Source organism: Pseudophryne corroboree, chromosome 3 (genome assembly GCF_028390025.1).
Source record: "Pseudophryne corroboree isolate aPseCor3 chromosome 3, aPseCor3.hap2, whole genome shotgun sequence".
Taxonomy (NCBI): domain Eukaryota; kingdom Metazoa; phylum Chordata; class Amphibia; order Anura; family Myobatrachidae; genus Pseudophryne; species Pseudophryne corroboree.
The window spans coordinates 602,224,588-602,246,009 of NC_086446.1; the positions used below are offsets into that span (position 1 = coordinate 602,224,588).

Consider the following 21,422-nt stretch of genomic DNA (forward strand, 5'->3'; position numbering starts at 1 on the left):
ATTGGGGGCATACACATTACATATATTGAATACGATTCCTTGTATATCCACTGTAAGCACCACAAATCTACCATCTGGATCAGGGAAAACAGATAAAACATGACTATTTAATGACTTTTTCCCTAAAATAATTACTCCTCGTGATTTAGTATTGTATGAGGCTACAGCTAGTAAATCCCAACCCAGCATTTTTAACTTATTCGCTTCCAAAGCTTTTAGATGGGTCTCCTGTAAACATATCAATTCTATAGATAGCTTATTGAGGTATACAAGTAGTTTACGTCTTTTCGCAGGTGTATGTATGCCTCTAATATTAAGTGAACCTATTCTGAGAGGCATTATCACATACAAGTCTCTTAATCATCTGATACTGTTCATATCCATAAAGAAGGGGTAAGGGAGGGTGGAAAAAACATAAGGGAAAGACAAACAGAAAATGGACAGACATATATAACCAAATAATTTGAGCAGTACTAATTTAACCAAACTGGACTTCCAGCAACTGACTGCTCTCTGAGACACAAAGATCCCAAATAGCAGACCTAATAACGTATTTATTAACAAAAATAAAAAGAAAAAATGGCGCAGCTCCGCTCCTCGATATTACAGTGATTGGCTGAAAATATTTCAACACCTACGAAATATACTCTAAATGAAGATGTAAGCAATATTAAGGCTTAATAACTTCTTAAGGCTTAAAAGCTTCTTAACGTGCCTCAGAAATGCAGTAAGACATATAGCACCCCTTAAGCATAGAGTATACCCCATATATACTTATTTAAACTCAAATATATACGGCAGTCCCAGTTCTCACTCATCCACAACATCAGCAATGTCCCCGTGTTCCTTTGCAGAGGCCTCTTCTTTAAGAAATGCTGCAGCATCTTCAGGATTTGTAAACTCCGAGTACGATGTACCAGAAAAGATGCGGAGACGTGCAGGAAAAAACATAATAAATTTTCTATTTGCTCGTACCAAGGTGGTACAAATTTCCGAAAAAGAACGACGCAGTCTTGAGAGTTCAACTGAAAAATCTTGATAGATACGGATGTTATGTCCTTCCCACTGAATCGGATATAATTTGCGAGATGCTTTCCAAATAACTTGCTTATGCAAAAAATTTAAGGTTTTAAAAACCACCACTCTTGGTTTCTGTGCAGTGGCTTTCGAGATATCTCCCACTCTATGGACTCTCTCTATGGAAATATCAGCACATGCTTCTTCCACATGTAACAGCTTAGGGAGAATAATGCGAACAAAATGATCCAAGTGATTTCCTTTAAGTGACTCAGGAAGGCCTGTGATTCTCAAATTCTTCCGTCTGGCCCTGTTTTCAAAACTATCTAGCTTTTCTGCCAAGCGCTTATTATCTATTTCCAGAGCCCGTACAGATTTTTGTAAGATACTGACATCGTCCATAGTGTCACTTACATGTTTTTCTACGTCAGTAACACGGCCAGATAGAGTTTGCAATTGTGAGGTAATATCAGAAACTGCCTTTTGCAATAGAGGCGCCATGGTGGAGTGAATTGCCAAAACCATATCCTCATAAGAGGAAGAGAGAGTACCTGTACCGCCCGGAGCCGGAGCAAGGTCCAACATAGGATCCGCTATGGGTTTCTTCTGTACTGGCGTCCCTGGAGCATTATCACCGTCCGGCGCCATGTTGTGGTCTCCCCGGCGCTTCTCTAGTCGCGGTGGCTGAGGTGGCGGGGGTACTCCTGAGACGGAGGACACACTCAAAAACTTGTCCATCGTTCCCTCTATCCTCCGTGGGGAACGGGAACGGTGTCTGCCTTTGGTAAACAGGGTTACTGCAATGTCGAGTGAGTTGGGGAGCGGAGCTGTCGGAAGAGGCTGCTCACTCTCCCATTGCCGGAACCGGAAGTCTGCTGCGCCAGTATTTAGCGCTGTATATTATATGTGAGGGTGGTGGGCTGCTCACCAAACATTTTGCACAAGTGGGCGCTAGACTGAAAAAGTTTGGGAACCACTTAGCTAGCTCCATGTCTGACTTACATTGCAGCTGAGATATCCCTGTAACCCTTTTGTATATATCTACATTACTTAGAAAAAAGCAAATAAAAAGAGTTTGAAAAAGAAAATACATGCAAAGAAACATTAACCGACATATAAAATTGCATTTAACCTTCCTTATAAGTATGTTTCAGAACTGTAATGCCACATGAGATCAGCTCCTCCTCCCAAGTGTGTGGCTGCCATTTTGTGTGGGATCTGAAGTCATTATTTCAAACTTGCCTACCTGACCCTCTCCATGGGGGAGAAAATGCTCTGTTCCTGGACTTTCCTGGTAAGGTATGATTGCCATCACCTGTGGTGAGCTAGTTAATTGATAAGAAAGGTGTTTCACCACAGGTGATGGCAATCATACATTACCAGGAAAGTCCAGGAACAGAGCATTTTCTCCCTCATGGAGAGGGTCAGGTAGGCAAGTATGCATTATATATTTTAATGGTAATAATGTTTCTCTGACGTCCTAGTGGATGCTGGGTACTCCGTAAGGACCATGGGGAATAGACGGGCTCCGCAGGAGACTGGGCACTCTTAAAAGAAAGATTAGGTACTATATCTGGTGTGCACTGGCTCCTCCCTCTATGCCCCTCCTCCAGACCTCAGTTAGAATCTGTGCCCGGCCAGAGCTGGATGCACCTAGTGGGCTCTCCTGAGCTTACTAGAAAAGAAAGTATTTGTTAGGTTTTTTATTTTCAGTGAGATCTGCTGGCAACAGACTCACTGCTACGAGGGACTGAGGGGAGAGAAGCAAACCTACCTGCTTGCAGCTAGCTTGTGCTTCTAAGGCTACTGGACACCATTAGCTCCAGAGGGATCGAACACAGGGCCCGACCTCGATCGTCCGTTCCCGGAGCCACGCCGCCGTCCCCCTTGCAGAGCCAGAAGACGGAAGAACCAGGAGAAAATCGGCGGCTGAAGACTCCGGTCTTCAATAAGGTAGCGCACAGCACTGCAGCTGTGCGCCAGTGCTCCCACAGCACACCACACGCTCCGGTCACTGGTGGGTGCAGGGCGCTGGGGGGGGGCGCCCTGGGCTGCAATATGTATACCTTTTTGGCAAAATGCACATAATACAGTTATAAACTGTATATGTGCCTAATCCCCCGCCATAAATATTATTAAAAAAGCGGGAGAAGCCCGCCGCTGAAGGTGCGGGGCTATCTTCCTCAGCACAGCCAGCGCCATTTTCTCTTCACAGCTCCGCTGGAAGGACGCTCCCCAGGCTCTCCCCTGCAGTATACACTACGAGAAGGGTAAAAAAGAGAGGGGGGGCACATAAATTTAGGCGCAAAAGGTGATATAAGCAGCTATTGGGGGAAAATTCACTTTGTGTTTAGTGTAAATCCCTCTGTTATATAGCGCTCTGGTGTGTGCTGGCATACTCTCTCTCTGTCTCCCCAAAGGACTTTGTGGGGTACTGTCCTCAGTCAGAGCATTCCCTGTGTGTGTGCGGTGTGTCGGTACGGCTGTGTCGACATGTTTGATGAGGACGCTTACGTGGAGGCGGAGCAGGAGCCAATAAGTGTGATGTCGCCCCCTGCGGGGCCGACACCAGAGTGGATGGATATGTGGAAGGTATTAACCGACAGTGTCAACTCCTTGCATAAAAGGTTCGATGACGTAACAGCTTTGGGACAGCCGGCATCTCAGCCCGCGCCTGCCCAAGCGTCTCAGAGGCCATCAGGGGCTCAAAAACGCCCGCTACCTCAGATGGCAGACACAGATGTCGACACGGAGTCTGACTCCAGTGTAGACGAGGATGAGACAAATGTACAGTCCACAAGGGCCATCCGATGCATGATTACGGCAATGAAAAATGTGTTGCACATTTCTGACATTAACCCGGTTACCACTAAAAAGGGTATTATGTTTGGGGAGAAAAAGCAGCCAGTGACTTTTCCCCCATCTGATGAGTTAAATGAATTGTGTGAAGAAGCGTGGTGTTCCCCAGATAAGAAATTAGTGATTTCTAGGAGGTTACTAATGGCGTACCCTTTCCCGCCAATGGACAGGTTGCGTTGGGAAACATCCCCTAGGGTGGACAAGGCGCTCACACGCTTATCAAAAAAGGTGGCACTGCCGTCTCAGGATACGGCCGCCTTAAAGGAGCCTGCAGATAGAAAGCAGGAGGCTATTCTGAAGTCTGTGTATACACACTCAGGTACTATACTGAGACCTGCTATTGCTTCAGCATGGATGTGTAGTGCTGCGGCAGCATGGTCTGATTCCCTGTCAGATAACATTGATTCCCTTGACAGGGATACTATTTTGCTAACCATAGAGCATATTAAAGACGTAGTCTTATATATGAGGGATGCACAGAGGGACATTTGCCGGCTGGCATCTAGAATTAATGCAATGTCCATTTCTGCCAGGAGAGTATTATGAACTCGGCAGTGGACAGGTGATGCTGATTCTAAAAGGCACATGGAAGTTTTGCCTTATAAAGGTGAGGAATTGTTTGGGGACGGTCTCTCGGACCTCGTATCCACAGCAACAGCTGGGAAGTCAACTTTTTTACCTCAGGTTCCCTCACAGCCTAAGAAAGCACCGTATTATCAAGTACAGTCCTTTCGGCCTCAGAAAGGCAAGCGGGTCAGAGGCGCGTCCTTTCTGCCCAGAGGCAGGGGTAGAGGGAAAAAGCTGCACCAGACAGCCAGTTCCCAGGAACAAAAATCCTCCCCTGCTTCCACTAAGTCCACCGCATGACGCTGGGGCTCCACAGGTGGAGCCAGGTGCGGTGGGGACCCGTCTCCGGAACTTCAGCGACCAGTGGGTTCGCTCACAGGTGGATCTCTGGGTTCTACAAGTGGTATCTCAGGGATACAAGCTGGAGTTCGAGGCGTCTCCCCCTCGCCGTTACCTCAAATCAGCCTTGCCAGCTACTCCCAAGGAAAGGGAGGTAGTACTGGCGGCAATTCACAAGCTGTACCTTCAGCAGGTGATAATCAAAGTTCCCCTCCTTCAACAGGGACGGGGTTACTATTCCACAATGTTTGTGGTACCGAAACCAGACGGTTCGGTGAGACCCATTCTAAATTTGAAATCCTTGAACACTTATATAAGGAAGTTCAAGTTCAAAATGGAATCGCTCAGGGCGGTTATTGCAAGCCTGGAAGAGGGGGATTTTATGGTGTCACTGGACATCAAGGATGCTTACCTACATGTCCCCATTTACCCACCTCACCAGGAGTACCTCAGGTTTGTGGTACAGGACTGCCATTACCAATTCCAGACGTTGCCGTTTGGTCTGTCCACGGCACCGAGGGTATTTACCAAGGTAATGGCCAAAATGATGATACTCCTTCGAAAGAAGGGAGTTATAATTATCCCGTACTTGGACGATCTCCTTATAAAGGCAAGGTCCAAGGAGCAGTTGTTGGTCGGAGTAGCACTATCTCGGGAAGTGCTACAACAGCACGGCTGGATTCTGAATATCCCAAAGTCGCAGCTGGTTCCTACGACGCGTCTGCTGTTCTTGGGCATGATTCTGGACACAGAACAGAAGAAGGTGTTTCTTCCGGAGGAGAAGGCCAAGGAGTTGTCATCTCTGGTCAGAGACCTCCTAAAACCAAAACAGGTGTCGGTGCATCACTGCACGCGAGTCCTGGGAAAGATGGTAGCTTCTTACGAAGCAATTCCCTTCGGCAGGTTCCATGCAAGGATCTTTCAGTGGGATCTGTTAGACAAGTGGTTCGGATCGCATCTTCAGATGCATCGGCTGATCACCCTGTCCCCGAGGGCCAGGGTGTCTCTGCTGTGGTGGCTGCAGAGTGCTCATCTTCTCGAGGGCCGCAGATTCGGCATTCAGGACTGGGTCCTGGTGACCACGGATGCAAGCTCCGAGGTTGGGGAGCAGTCACTCAGGGAAGAAACTTCCAAGGACTATGGTCGAGTCAGGAGACTTCCCTACACATAAATATTCTGGAACTAAGGGCCATTTACAATGCCCTAAGTCAAGCAGAACCCCTGCTTCAAAACCAGCCGGTGCTGATTCAGTCATACAACATCACGGCTGTCGCCCATGTAAACCGACAGGGCGGCACAAGAAGCAGGATGGCGATGGCAGAAGCCACAAGGATTCTCCGATGGGCGGAGAATCACGTGCTAGCACTGTCAGCGGTGTTCATTCCGGGTGTGGACAACTGGGAAGCAGACTTCCTCAGCAGGCACGACCTCCACCCGGGAGAGTGGGGACTTCATCCAGAAGTCTTCCAGCTGATTGTAAATCGTTGGGAAAGGCCACAGGTGGACATGATGGCGTCCCGCCTCAACAAAAAGCTAAAAAGATATTGCGCCAGGTCAAGGGACCCTCACGCGATAGCTGTGGACGCTCTAGTGACACCGTGGGTGTACCAGTCGGTTTATGTGTTTCCTCCTCTTCCTCTCATACCAAAGGTACTGAGGATAATAAGAAAGAGAGGAGTAAGAACTATACTCATCGTTCCGGATTGGCCAAGAAGAACTTGGTACCCGGAACTACAAGAAATGATCTCGGAGGACCCTTGGCCTCTGCCGCTCCAACAGGACCTGCTACAGCAGGGGCCCTGTCTGTTCCAAGACTTACCCCGGCTGCGTTTGACGGCATGGCAGTTGAACGCCGGATCCTAATGGAAAAGGGCATTCCAGTTGAAGTCATTCCTACGCTGATAAAAGCTAGGAAGGATGTGACAGCAAAACATTATCACCGCATATGGCGAAAATATGTTGCTTGGTGTGAGGCCATGAAGGCCCCAACAGAGGAATTTCAGCTGGGTCGATTTCTGCACTTCCTACAGTCAGGAGTGACTATGGGCCTAAAATTGGGATCCATTAAAGTCCAGATTTCGGCCCTGTCTATTTTCTTTCAAAAAGAACTGGCTTCACTGCCTGAAGTTCAGACGTTTGTTAAGGGAGTGCTGCATATTCAGCCCCCTTTTGTGCCTCCAGTGGCACCTTGGGATCTCAACGTAGTGTTGGATTTCCTAAAATCACATTGGTTTGAGCCACTTCAGACCGTGGAGTTGAAGTATCTCACGTGGAAGGTAGTCATGCTGTTGGCCTTGGCCTCAGCTAGGCGTGTGTCAGAATTGGCGGCTTTGTCCTGTAAAAGCCCATATCTGATTTTCCATATGGACAGGGCAGAATTGAGGACTCTTCCCCAATTTCTCCCAAAGGTGGTATCAGCGTTTCATTTGAACCAACCTATTGTGGTGCCTGCGGCTACTCGGGACTTGGAGGATTCCAAGTTGCTGGACGTAGTCCGGGCCCTGAAAATCTGTTTCCAGGACGGCTAGAGTCAGAAAAACTGACTCGCTGTTTATCCTGCATGCACCCAACAAGCTGGGTGCTCCTGCTTCAAAGCAGACTATTGCTCGCTGGATCTGTAGCACGATTCAACTTGGACATTCTGCGGCTGGACTGCCGCATCCTAAATCAGTAAAAGCCCATTCCACGAGGAAGGTGGGCTCTTCTTGGGCGGCTGCCCGAGGGGTCTCGGCTTTACAACTTTGCCGAGCTGCTACTTGGTCGGGATCAAATACTTTTGCAAAATTCTACAAGTTTGATACCCTGGCTGAGGAGGACCTTGAGTTTGCTCATTCGGTGCTGCAGAGTCATCCGCACTCTCCCGCCCGTTTGGGAGCTTTGGTATAATCCCCATGGTCCTTACGGAGTACCCAGCATCCACTAGGACGTCAGAGAAAATCAGAATTTACTCACCGGTAATTCTATTTCTCGTAGTCCGTAGTGGATGCTGGGAGCCCGTCCCAAGTGCGGACTTTCTGCAATACTTGTATATAGTTATTGCTTAACTATAGGGTTATTGTTCTGAGCCATCTGTTAAATGAGGCTCAGTTGTTGTTCATACTGTTAACTGGGTATAGTTATCACAAGTTGTACGGTGTGATTGGTGTGGCTGGTATGAGTCTTACCCTGGATTCCAAATCCTTTCCTAGTAATGTCAACTCTTCCGGGCACAGTTTCCCTAACTGAGGCCTGGAGGAGGGGCATAGAGGGAGGAGCCAGTGCACACCAGATATAGTACCTAATCTTTCTTTTAAGAGTGCCCAGTCTCCTGTGGAGCCCGTCTATTCCCCATGGTCCTTACGGAGTACCCAGCATCCACTACGGACTACAAGAAATAGAATTACCGGTGAGTAAATTCTTATTTTAGAGCTCAAAACAAAAAAAAATTTATTCAGCCCCATTGCTTGCATGTCTTTGTAGTAGTATATTTATTTCCATTTCTATTTAATGAGCATTCTTTTGTGAGAACTGAAATGAAGATGTTTGCTTAAAATCCATCAACACCCTGAATAACCATTCAGCCATTTGATCCCTGTCAGCCGTAATCATTTTCTCAAAGCATTTCAGAAAGTACTGTATAGCGAGCACAATTAGGGTTCTCTGAGGTAAGAGCCATGATAAGTATATCCATGTGTGCATCAGACACAATGACAGCAATTTCAGATGCTTTTACTCTGAGCAAATTGATGAAAACTAAGCCTTATAAAACTAGTCAATAAGAAAATGCCACGTTCTGTGAATAGTACTATTGTGCCTAAGCTAATAGCCATCGGTTTAAATAGATTTTAAAAAGAAAATAATATTTTGAACACTCTGTTCTGTAAAACAACAAAAGAGCAGCGTGATCTGCGGTAAGGTAATCTAAATTTGTGTCTTGACATTTAAGAAAATTAGCACATTCAATACTGGCAAATGCTGGAGAAAATCATCAGCGAGTACACCCAGAGCCATCATAAAGAAAGAAGAGAAGGAGAAATCTGCTCCCAGCCATCACTAAAGGCATAAGTAGCCATGACAACCCATTAACATAGACTTGTGACACACTCCTCTCGCTCCATTCGCTCGTCTTCTGACATTAAAAGAAGCTGTGAATTTCTCTCTGTGTTAGGGGGCTGACACAGAGCCCAGTAAGCATGTTGATTTATTGAGCAAGTTTAATCTTTTGTTGCGTATACCATGTTAAGTTAGGAAATGTAACCGAGTGATACAAAAAAAGATGTTTTCAGCTTGAAAATCTGTAGTAAAATGCAAATTGTATATGTTTTCTGCTGTCATGGTTTAATAAAATAAAAGGCAGCAGCAAATGGTAACTTTCCTGTGTTTTCTAATGTCCCTTTATATCTCCCAGTTCCATGTTATTCTCGCCACTCGCAGATGGACACACAATGATTTCACTCTACAGTACATTTACCTTATTAACGTGACATCATTTAGGTACAATTACATAAGTAAAGGTTATTTGTGTTTCTTATAATGGATAAGGGGGAGACGTACTAAGCCGTGGAGAGAGAAACTACCAACCAAGCAGCTCTTGTCATTTTTCAAACACAGACTGCAACATTGCACCCAGGAGCTGATTGGCTGGTTCTTTATCTTTCTCCATTTTGTCACTATAGAGGTTTAGTACATCTCCCACAAAGGCTTTTACACAGCAGTAATCATAAGAATCGAGGTTGCACCTACAGTACATTGCCTTTTGCTACAGATCCAATGATTGATTAAGCTTATTTTTTTTTTGTGTGTGCTATTATAAAAGATAGCTCAAAGGCAATGTCACTTTAGTACAATGAGAGTGACTAAGACAGAGGCTATATGAATAACACAGTTGGAAAAAGAAGATGGTGTAAGAAATTTCTCTGGAGTCAGCTTCTGCTAGTATCAAATGTTGTCAACTCTACATTCCCGAATACATACCTTTTACCGGTGGCCGGGATGTCGGCAAGCAGTATGCCGGCAGGGGGGCGAGCTTTAGAAAGCCCCTTGCGGGCTTGCTGCGGTCGCCATGCTGCGGGCTCTATTTCACCGCCTGTCGCGATTCTGGTGTCGGCATTGTGACTGCCGGGATCCTGACAGGCGGTCTCGTGATCGCCTCCCCTACGTTCATGTGAACGTCATCTGAGAGACAACATCTGGCTGGAGCTGTGCTAGCAGTATTGAGATCCTTCGTTCTTCCTACTATACACTGAGCTTGGACGTCTGGTTAATCCTGCAGTATGTGCTCTGTGTTGTATGGTAAATTCTGTTCCCTGAGTTCTGCCCTTTTGTCCATAATATAGATAGATATTAAGAGAGAGACCGAGAAAGACGTTCAAATGTATGACTCTGGATAAAAACGTCAAAGTGGTTTCCAACGTGATTCATGATGATTATTTGCAAAGCTCTAATGCAGGCTATTTTGGATCTTTCAATTGACTGTAAAGAGCACGTCTCATTGTACAGAGCTGTTCCTAGGTACACTTATACTGCAGAAAGTAAGTCTTTGGTTGAAATCATTTTATTTTTGTATTTTGCAGGCAGGAAGTCCTACTTCAGTTACTGCACCAAATAGCTTTCCTAGGACATCAGTGACACCTTCCAGCCAAGATATTTGCAGGTATAAATAGTTTATTTGTTTATATAAAGAACATAACTAATAGTCTTTGGGGGGGGACTTACTAAGCCGCGTCTCTGAACGCTGCCGCTTTGCGGTAGATCTGGGTGCAGAATATCAAAAGTCAATATAAAAAATGCAAAACCAGGAGGGCTTTACAGTGAATGTTATTGCCCTTTTAACCACCAAAAGCAACAGCTTTGGAAAACCAACAATTAGTAAATAGACCCCTTACAGTTGAAACCATCTAGTGGATAGACTAGGTACGTAGTGTTCGTTATGTCCTGTCTCTCCTGTTGTGTTCCACATCATGTTGTCTCTGTTTATGCTCATGTTGTATCACAATGAATGTCTCTTCTTGTCATTTTTTTGTTTGTTTTTATACTTTCTATGCTTTTTTCACTGCATGCAGTTCCAGTGCTGTATTTTCTGAATGTTGTCATCAAAGTCCATTGCAGTCTGCAGTTGTGTTGAAAACCCCCAAATTCCAGAGTTCTTGGACACCAGGGACCACTGTGACCATAATCTGTCAAGATGGCTTCTCAAAGGACACAGCCAGCATCCTCAAGTCGTCTAAGGCAAAATCAGTCTTACCTTTCTCAAAATCACTGAATGATGTGGACCAAAAAATGTCAGATACGTCTGGGAACTGTGATTTTGTGGAACGAACTAGCTCGGAAGGGAAATTGCTTTCAGCTGAAGAGCATTCATTTGCAAAGAACAAATTTCAGTTCCTAGAAAATGGAACTCCGTTTACTGATCCTATCTCTTTAAACAATTCTAATGTTGTTCGTGGACAATCTGTGTCATCCAATCCACTGAAAGTCCCTTATCGGGACACTAGTCTTGGATCTGTATGTATACCTCTTATGGATGATAAGGCAGACAGTGATTCATCAAAAAGCAAAACCCTTCTCCACTATATATTCTCTTTTTCTCCAAGTTCCAGTGTCCATAGCCTACACAGATTCCAGGAACTTGATGGCTACTCTAGAAGTCTCCATGCTGGCACGTCTTCTAGTTTGCTTTTGGGAAGCACCGATTTCTGTTCTGATTACATTGCGGACGATGATGTGTTTGAGGACAATATAGCTGTCCCTGAAGATGCACGGGAACAGAGAGCTCCACTTTGTTCTGTGGAGGACAGTGATCTTGAATGTCCTTACCCCTCAAAAATATTTCCCCCTGCCTCCCCTGTGTCTACATCTGGGGACTTATGCAGGTTGGTTTCAAGAAGAACCACCCTCTGCCTCCTGATCTGAGATGCAATCCCAAATTATCTTAAATTGAATGACTGACACATCCTTGTAGAAATTAGTCTATATGCTTTTGGCACATGAAAGAATCAATTTCTGACAACGGTAGAATGATTGAAACAGCTTTCTTTCCATGACCTTATCTTGCTCGTTTTTTTTATGGAGCAAGAAAAGAACACATAGTTGACATGTATAGCAGCAACTTTACACATACTTTACTGGAAAATCTAATTCATTTTAAATGTATCTATTCAGTATGGCTGTCAATAATTCAATTTCATTTTATTCGGGAATGCATCTCTATAGTGTTTAGAAAGTTTTTGTGTGTTTTTTTAGCAATTTGTTACATAAGCTTAATTTGCTTTGAACTGTGAGTAAATATTTGAATCTGTTGATCTGAATATCACAGTGTCAGCATGGAATAGATTAATGATGGTGCTTTATCCAAATTGTAAAATTGTGCAGATATGGGGATGTTTATATTACGGAATGAGATTCTAAACTCTCTCATGTACCAATGTTGACATCCATAGCTCTGTGTTGTAACACATTGGCTAATATCTATAATGTAACTACAAGACAGTGATGAGATTATTACAGTATTTGATTTGGAATTTGTCTTGTTTCTCCAAATTAGTTTTATAAAAGCAGCTTAAACGTTTTTAGCCTAAACAGTGTTGTGTGTCTGTGTACAGTATAACCCTTATTTCTCCTGGGCTTTTTGACACGTGGGCCCAGTGCAAACAATCGTAGGACACTTCATGTTGTATCCCAAGCGAAGGTTTAGGGGGCACTGCAACCATCATCGTATCCATTGATCTGCACATGCGCAGTGCTAATCCTGCACATGTACAGGAGAAGCATCGAAGGCATATGTAAACCATCGGGTGTGTGTACATCGATGAATAAAGCCCCTAGTCTCTTAGGTTTATATATTTTTATACTACATTTGATTTCATTACTTTTCTGATCATCTTGGCCAGTCTGTTAATGTGAAAGATGGGCCTGTAATCATCTTTGCACACTGAGCGCCTGATTCAGAGATGGCCACAATGTTAGTTTTGTATGCAGTGGAGCGATTTTCTTCCACTGCTTATTTGCCACGATGGTCTTGTGGCGACGGTCGCAGGGAGGATTTATTTGCAAAATGATTTTCCGGCAGTTTGTGGGCGATAATAGGGGGAGTGGCTGCTAAAATGCAGGCGTGTCTGGACTGTTTAGGGGGCGTGTACCTGCCTGTGATTGCAATTGCATACGCTGCCAGATTACCTCTGGTTTGTCTATTTCTTTAGCCAGTCTGTGCAGCCATACAGTTACTCTGATTATTGACCGTTGTGCTGCTGATGGTTGTCTCTTTGTACACAAGCAGCGGATACAAGAAGCCTCTAGTGGGCGACCAATACAAATCCTGGCGGCTGTGATATTTGCATACACCCGCAGAGCCGCTATGTACAGATTAGCAGGTGTGAAGGTAGTTGTGTACATCGCTGACTCTGGCCCTGAGTAGAATAGGTGACTCTTTATGGTCTTTTCTATGCAGGCTCCAGAGCTAGAAGTCTATGGGAAGGTACATAGTGGGGAGGAGAAGAAATGCCCCATTATTATACTGTATTCCCTGGATTCTGCACCCTTTGGTGAATACTGAGTTATCTGATAAAGAGCCACAGCAATGTTTATACGTGTATCACTTTGCTTTGTTTCCCCATATAATCCATCTTGAGATGATCACTCAAAGGTGATATAAGAGAGTTTATACTGACACAGACACATATTCAGATGACGTCTTTCTAGGTCACTCTCACAGTAAAATGACACTAAAGCTTACTTTGTGCTGTTAGTATTTGTCTACAATCTATAAATGTCTGTGTTAGAGATATTGTATCCTTGTATAGTGTTACTTTTACAGTAGTTTAATATTGTGATTTCTGTTGTGTGCTATGCTACTGTAGTTGTAGTGTAACCTCTTCCTTTTTGTGAGCTCAACCAGTGGTTATGAGGATGCAGTCTTATCGATTCACTAAGAACCTTGTGCTTCTATAAGTAGCTCCAAGTGAAACAATCAACTCATTCTCATGAATACTGCTTCAGATGGCAAAATAGATGCTTTCACTGGACCTTATTTCTGAAGAGCACTAGATGCATACAGCAAATCGCTTGGGTTGTGCACTTGTGCAAAAATATGTGAGGTACACGCCTACATTTCTCATCCGCTAGTAAAGGTGCCCATACACTAGACGATATTATGAGCGATTTGTCCATTTCCGACAGATCGAAAGTACAAATCGTTCATAATATTGCAGATCGTTCAGTGTCTGTGAACTATTACGATGTGCGGTTCCGCTGGTCATTGGTCACAGCTTCTGATCTTCCGTGCTGCAGGGAAGATCTGAAGCTATCATCGACAGCATGCTCCTGGATGTAGCCACTCCCAGATCTTAAGATATATCTTATGTGTATTGTACTATATCGTTTGCCCACGACTGCCATGGAGCTGCTGGAGACGTTCAAGGGAAATCGTTAACGAGAATTCATTGTTTACAGGTCGTCAAGTGTATGGACACCTTAAGTTTGCAAGGAGCTGGGCAGAGGATCAGCCTAGTTATGTGCTACTTCATTGAAGTGCCACTGGATGGTTAACCGTGTATCCCATTAATAGTATAGTAATAGAACCGAGTCAGAGATAGTGCAAACATGAAGTATGGACTGAAAATGGCTGTGTCCCCTTTCACTGCGTTTTAATCCCCCCTTCTCAACCACCCGGTCTTATTTCAATTATTTCCCTCTCCAAAGAAAAATTTCTTTTTTTGCACTCTTCCTTAAAACTAGGTGCATCAGTGTGCTTATTTCATGCTTAGCAAAGAATGCTCCTTTCCATCCGACTCCCCCATCTTTCCCTCCACAAACACCACCATCTTGTGCAGCAATCGCATGCGTTTGGCAGTAGTCTAAAAGCCCCAACATTTGAGATGCCTTACATCACTAAAGAGGGTTTTGCACCATGCCTTTGACATTTTGCTCTTCATAAATAAGCCTCCAGTGAGAGCAGGTGAGAGGTACAGTAACCTTTATTGTAGATGTATTAGTAATTAGTTATTTTAGTAAACTATATTTATTGTAAGGTTAAAAATACAGTACAAGTAGATGTAAAGAGACTGACAGTATACCACCATTATACATAGTACAACTAAAACTCTCATCCACTACAGCATATTTATTTAAATACACATACAGTACATTAATAAAGGTTATATGTTTAATTTTTGCTCACTTTTGTTTATTAATAAACTCTGCTCTGACACAATAAAAGAGCTGTGATACATTTCATCTTGCACTTCACATTCTCTGTGAGAGACTTGAGATCATCATCAATTCTAATTTCCATCACATGTTTGACGCTCTCACACTATATATTTCCAATAATGACTATCTAAGTAGGACACAGTGCACACTATTGTGAAAAGTGCAATATTCCTTTAAAATGTCTTACTATCAGTGTTTTATCATTTATTCAGGATATGTCACTGTGAAGGTGATGATGAAAGTCCTTTGATAACACCCTGTCACTGTACAGGAAGCCTTCACTTTGTGCACCAGGCTTGCCTCCAGCAATGGATCAAGAGCTCGGATACACGATGCTGTGAACTTTGCAAATTTGAGTTCATTATGGAAACCAAATTAAAGCCTTTAAGAAAAGTAAGAGAAATTATTTTGTTCAATAGATATGGAGCACAAATTGGCTTTTTGTTTTTAAACCGTGTTTATTTATAAGTTTTAAAAGTTAAAGACACAAACAAAATGATCAGGATAAACAAGAGGTATGGCAGATGTGCACATACAGATGTAATTGTGGCGTGCTATCAATGAGGAATACAGTTTACATGACACAGGAGATTAATAGCATAAATTCAGTCAAGAATAAGAACAACCTAGCGAGGTCATGGATTCAGGATTAAACTAGACAGAGTATAGACCGTAAATAAATGTAAGTATAAATAAGGCCTAGATTAATTAAGACTCACATGGTACCAGAAAAGAGAAACGGGAACCTGAAAGCACCATTCAGGCCCCCCGTGTCCACAGAGAGATTGGTATACAAAACCAAAATAGGGGATACCCCAAAAGCAGGCAGGGTCACCTAGAGATACTGTAAACCTGTCTCTGGAAAGCGGTTAGCAAATGTGCATGTACCAAAACAATAGGATTAAAAGTTACAAAATACACATCAGCCATTTATCCAAAAACATGTTCAATAACAAAACAAAAATCAACCCAGCCCCCTGGACACCCCCATCCCCCTCCCCCCTGCAAACCATATCCCCAACCTTGGCACAAATTGACTTTTACTCTGATTGGGGAAACTGTCTCTTTTAGCACACCTATACCCAATAGAATAACTTTATTAAACATGATATGGGCCGAGTTTGGCGGCCGTGCGGGATAACAGCTGAACTTGGACGTTTTTTTAGAGGGGCAGTCATCTACAAGGCTAAACGCCTTGTATATGATTGCCCCTTTAAAATAACGCCGAGTTCAGCCGGCATCCCGAACGGCCGTCAAACTTGGACTTCATTACGTCCCGCCCAAGGTGTGCTACAAGAAAATGATTGCCACTCTCCACAGCATAGTTGTAGTCACTAGTCATTCTACTTGCCAGTGTTACTTGGGAAATTATCACACACTCTTGGGAGTCTTGGAAACCACCCACTATTTCAGTAATCTCCCTGACATTCCGTGAGAGTTAGCAAATGTGACATGGGCCCTCATTCCGAGTTGTTCGCTCGCAAGGCGATTTTAGCAGAGTTACACACGCTAAGCCGCCGCCTACTGGGAGTGAATCTTAGCTTCTTAAAATTGCGAACGATGTATTCGCAATATTGCGATTACAAACTACTTAGCAGTTTCTGAGTAACTTCAACCTTACTCTGCCTGTGCGATCAGTTCAGTGCTTGTCGTTCCTGGTTTGACGTCACAAACACACCCAGCGTTCGCCCAGACACTCCCCCGTTTCTCCAGCCACTCCCGCGTTTTTCCCAGAAACTGTAGCGTTTTTATCCACACGCCCATAAAACGCAGAGTTTCCGCCCAGTAACACCCATTTCCTGTCAATCACATTACCATCGCCGGAGCGAAGAAAAAGCCGTGAGTAAAAAAACTATCTTCATAGCAAAATTACTTGGCGCAGTCGCAGTGCGAACATTGCGCATGCGTACTAAGCAGAAAAACGCTGCGATGCGAAGAAAATTACCGAGCGAACGACTCGGAATGAGGGCCATGGTTAACTCTTCTCTTTGGCAAGTACAATTTTCATAGGCCATTATAATGTGGGCTGTATGAACAATTACATATAGTCCTGACTAAATCATGACAGAATGTAACAAAGAGGAAAACACTTGTATCCATTGTAGGACATCATAGAATAACAAACGGTAAACCATTCTAAATAGGAAGAATATTATTAATACCCTTCCATTTGTTGTAGTGGGAGAAGTTGCAGATGACCTCAAGTGAACGGAGGAAGATAATGTGCTCAGTAACATTCCACATCATTGCAATCACCTGTGTTGTTTGGTCATTGTACGTTCTAATTGACCGGACTGCCGAAGAGATCAAGTTGGGCCAAACCACTGGTATGTATTGTTCAACGTAAATGTCCAAATCTGTCAATGTGGGAAGTAGATTAGGAATGTGAAATAAATAGGAAATGTGAGTGTAATATTAAGCAGTACTGGATTCTGGATATTGAAATATAAAAGAAATATGATTTAATATAAAATGCAGTCACATTATTTATGGTTAAACAGTGATTAACTGCAGGGGTATAGTTATAAATATGTATTTTTGGCATAGATTATAAACTCTACTGGGTCAAGAACAGCAGTGCATTAAGTTAAAGTCTCTAGATCAGTGGTTCCCAAACTGGGTGCCTCAGGACAGGTACAGAGGTGCCTCGGGTTGGGGCTCCTTAACCAATTCAGATTATTTAGGGTCAGTGTAGTAGTCAACACCGTGCTTGTGGCTTCCATTTATAAAATATGTGGGCAAACACAAGTGAATCCTATCCCATAATCAAATAACTGAATGCAAGGATGGACATGGTCATAGAAAAACAATTTACTTATTTTAATATTTTTTTTCTGAATTTCTTAATAAGAAACAAACTTTCTGCAGCGGGGTACTCTGGTATTCCACAGGGAATAACATTGGGGTGTAGAGTTGGATCTTGATCCGAGGCACCAACAGGCTAAAAATTTTGATTGTTCCCAGGATGCACTGCACCGCCTCCTCTATATAACCCCTCCTACGTGCACAGGAGTTCAGTTTTAAAGTTGGTGCCTGCAGTGCAGGTCACTAACAGAGGGGGCTGCCTTAGGCAGCCCTGAAGACCTTGAAGAAATGAAGAAATCTTTTACTATGCTACTGAGCTGCAGCACTTCTTTGTTTGGGAGACATATCGTGTTGTGGCTCCATCACCTCCCCTATGCGGCACTGTATACTCCCGTGGCCTGGTTCCCGGGTACTTACAGCGGAGACGCACCAGTATTTTGGCAAACCGCCGCTGCTCATCTCAAGGATCGCGTGGCTGCAGGACTTGGGGAGGAGGTAAGAGGGTCCCCTATGGGAGACGGACAGCGCGGCTGGCGTGGACACTGTGCTGCTCAGGGACCCCACTATATCCACCAGGGCAGTAAACGGAGCAGAGGCATTTCTTTTAGTCTCCTTAAGTTACCGGTGGTGAAGTCCAGCATTGCTGGAATAGAGCGCTGCCTGTAGCCCCTACCCCCAGCTACGGGCGCTATCTACTGCAGATGTTCCCGGCCTGGAGCTGCTTTCACTTTCCCCTCACTCCCTGCTGAGACTGGCGCCATTTTAGCTGAAGGGCTGCTCTTTATGGGATTGCTGGGTGCTGTCTCCTCTGTATAGCCGCCTGTTCCGGCACCGTGCTTATACAGGGCACTTGAGTATTCTACCTGTCTTTTGACTGTGTTAGTTAAGCTTCTCGGCCTTTTGGCTAAGATCAAGTGTAGTACCTGCTTGAGGGAAGCAGCCTGAATGCACTGGGGATTCGGACCACCAATGAGCGAAGGCACTTTAGCACATAACACTTCAACCCTTCCTGTCTGCACCCACTTTCCTTTTGGCTAGGGCAGGGATAATTTTTTAAAACCCCCCACCCCCCAGAAGAAGGCCGGGGCTTATTAATTCACACACAGGTCTTGAACTATTTTGCACTACACAGCACTTATTTATGTTTTTTTTTTGTATGTCACGTCACGTTTTTTTGTTCGGGGTTTAGGTGAGACCCTTCTGGGCCACCCTCTCCCCTAGTTGCCGAGGCCCTCTACTTTTGTGGAGGGCCAACCTTGGGGATTCTCGAGGGTCCCTCTGCGCTTCGGCAAGGGGGGACCCACAGTCCCTTTTTCCCCTCAGTAGGCCTTTTGGCTCTGAGGGGTAGGGGAGTAATGGGGCCCTTCTCCTTTTGGAGAGGGTCCAAGAACCTATGCCCCCAGCACGTTTGGCACAGACACTGGGTGATGAAGCCACGCACCTCGGGCTTCAAGTAAAAAAAAAAAAGAAGTTAAGAAATAAGTGTGTTACTGACAGAATAGGTGGTACAATTATTCTGTGATATACATCCAGTACTGCTGTGCATTGTTATATCTCTCTGCATATACATATCTACTATTGTATGTAAATTGCCTGTCCAGTGCAGTATTATTGTTGTGTACATTATTCCTCCATTGTGTTTGTGACTGAGTGTGCCATATTGCTACTGTGTGTGCTCTCCTTTTCAAGTGTATCACACCCTTGCTATCACTATATTCTGAACCCTGTGAGGATAAGTGCGTTAGGGTCCACATTTATTTGTCTATAAATATACATATATAGTGCTACACAGTCTATACATCTCGGTGTATTTTTTCTGTGTATTTCAGTCACCCCATACCGATTCATTTCTCTGTTTGTGTCCTGCTTTTATTAGCACATAAACCAGGGGATTATGGTATTACTATTGTTTGACTATATTGTACTATGTGCCCCACGGCTGCATTCCTCATAATGTCTGCCACACAGGATGGAAATTCAGTGGACGCTCCTGCATCAGGCAGTGCTGCTCCCACAGATTTACCGGGAGGGGAACCTGCTGCTGGGGATGTAGGTACTGGGTCCCTTACATCTCCCACTCCACCTGTGGCCCCCGTGGCCAACCGAGAGCCACCGTGGGCCGCCTTTTCTTGTATGGTAAATACTTTGGTAACACGTCTTATGCCATTGCAGCCACAAATTGTCCCTGTAGCTAATCCGCCTTGGGCGGACACACTATCTAACCAGATACAGGTTTTGAATAAATCCTTGGTTAAACAGAAGTCTACACCTCAGCCCTCTGGGGCTAAGGGGCCCTCTAAGCGTGTGATTTCCTCCTCTCAATCCACTCATGTTTCAGATACTTCTTCTGATGAAGATGGGGCCTATACTGATCCGACTGATTCTGACTCAGCGGACTCTGATGGGGAGCATGTACCTCAGGTTGATGTCCCTGAATTAGTGGAAGCTATCAAAATGGTTCTCCAGATTGATGATGAAGCTGATCCCACTACTGCATCAAAAAAGCCTGATAAATTCAAGCGTCAGAAGGTGGCAAAGGTTGTTTTTCCTCACTCTGACATTTTAATTGACATACGTCAAGAGGCTTGGGTCTCCCCAGGAAAGAAGTTTGCCCTATCCAAGAAGATGTTGGCTCATTTTCCTTTCCCTGCGGAGTTAACTAACAAGTGGGAAACTCCACCGCAGGTCGACTCGCACGTCGCACGGATTGTGGTTTCCTCTTCTCTGCCTGTTAACACTGTCACCTCACTGAAGGCGCTGACAGATAAGTGTGTGGAGGGATGCCTGAAGTGTATTTTTTCACTAACTGGGGCAATTCAAAGGCCCACTATTGTGGCCTCCTGGGCTGCAAAAGCTATTGATGCGTGGGTCCAGGTACTGGAGGAAGAGCTACCTCAGGATATTTCTGACATTGCCAAACAGTGTCTGTCTCATATTACCACCGCCTCCCATTATATTGAAGAGGCGTCCTCTGAGGCAAGTATTCTGGCGTCCAAAGCGTCCACTACAGTACGTCTATTTTGTCTTGCTGGATTCTGTGGTTGCGGTCCTGGAAGGTGGACCTAGATTCCAAGAAGACTTTGGAGGTGCTCCCTTTTAAGGGAGACATCCTTTTTGGAGAAGATCTTAATAAGATCGTGACTGACTTAGCCTCTGCTAAGACTGCGTGCCTTCCTAATACTACTCCTTCTGCTCCGAAAAGCTAAAAGTACTACTTTTCGTTCCTTTCGGACCTCAAATAAATAAAAGGGTCAGGGGTACTCGAGCAAGCCTTGTACTTCCAAGACTGGGAAGCCCAAATCTAAATGATCCTGGGCTGCCAATCAGCCTGCTTCCAAACAGGACAAGCCTGCAGCATGACGGGGCGAGCCTCCCCCTGGGGGACCCCAGGGTGGGAGGCTGACTCCTACAGTTCACCCAGGTCTGGTTAAGGACCACTTCAGACGCGTGGGTGCAGGAAGTTGTCTCTCACGGGTACACGGTCTCTTTCAAGAGAGGTCCCCCTCGCCAGTTCTGCGCAATGGTCATCCCATCGGACCCGGTGAAGGTGCAAGCTCTACATTTGGTTGTCAAGTCACTCCTGGAGACATGAGTGGTGGTGCCGGTGCCTATCTCCCAAACGTGGAGGGGCTGCTACTCGACCCTGTTTC

The 21,422-nt window shown here is 44.7% G+C and overlaps 1 protein-coding gene and 1 long non-coding RNA gene across 7 annotated transcripts in view; one reads left to right on the forward strand and one right to left on the reverse strand.

Moving 5' to 3' along the window:
* Positions 1 to 21,422, forward strand: part of MARCHF8 (membrane associated ring-CH-type finger 8) — a 493,920-nt gene that overhangs the window by 457,401 nt on the left and 15,097 nt on the right. For 4 of the 5 annotated variants that reach the window (XM_063961500.1, XM_063961501.1, XM_063961499.1 and 1 more), the window contains 4 exons: positions 10,335 to 10,414; positions 10,824 to 11,633; positions 15,180 to 15,360; positions 17,147 to 17,294. In XM_063961500.1, coding sequence (XP_063817570.1) covers positions 10,335 to 10,414; positions 10,824 to 11,633; positions 15,180 to 15,360; positions 17,147 to 17,294 — 1,219 coding nt within the window. The remainder of the gene's footprint in view (positions 1 to 10,334; positions 10,415 to 10,823; positions 11,634 to 15,179; positions 15,361 to 17,146; positions 17,295 to 21,422) is intronic. The other variant, XM_063961504.1, reaches the window with a different exon arrangement.
* Positions 17,236 to 21,422, reverse strand: part of LOC135056404 (uncharacterized) — a 124,125-nt gene continuing 119,938 nt past the window's right edge. For both annotated transcript variants that reach the window (XR_010243973.1, XR_010243974.1), the window contains exon 3: positions 17,236 to 17,324. This is a non-coding gene — a long non-coding RNA (uncharacterized LOC135056404). The remainder of the gene's footprint in view (positions 17,325 to 21,422) is intronic.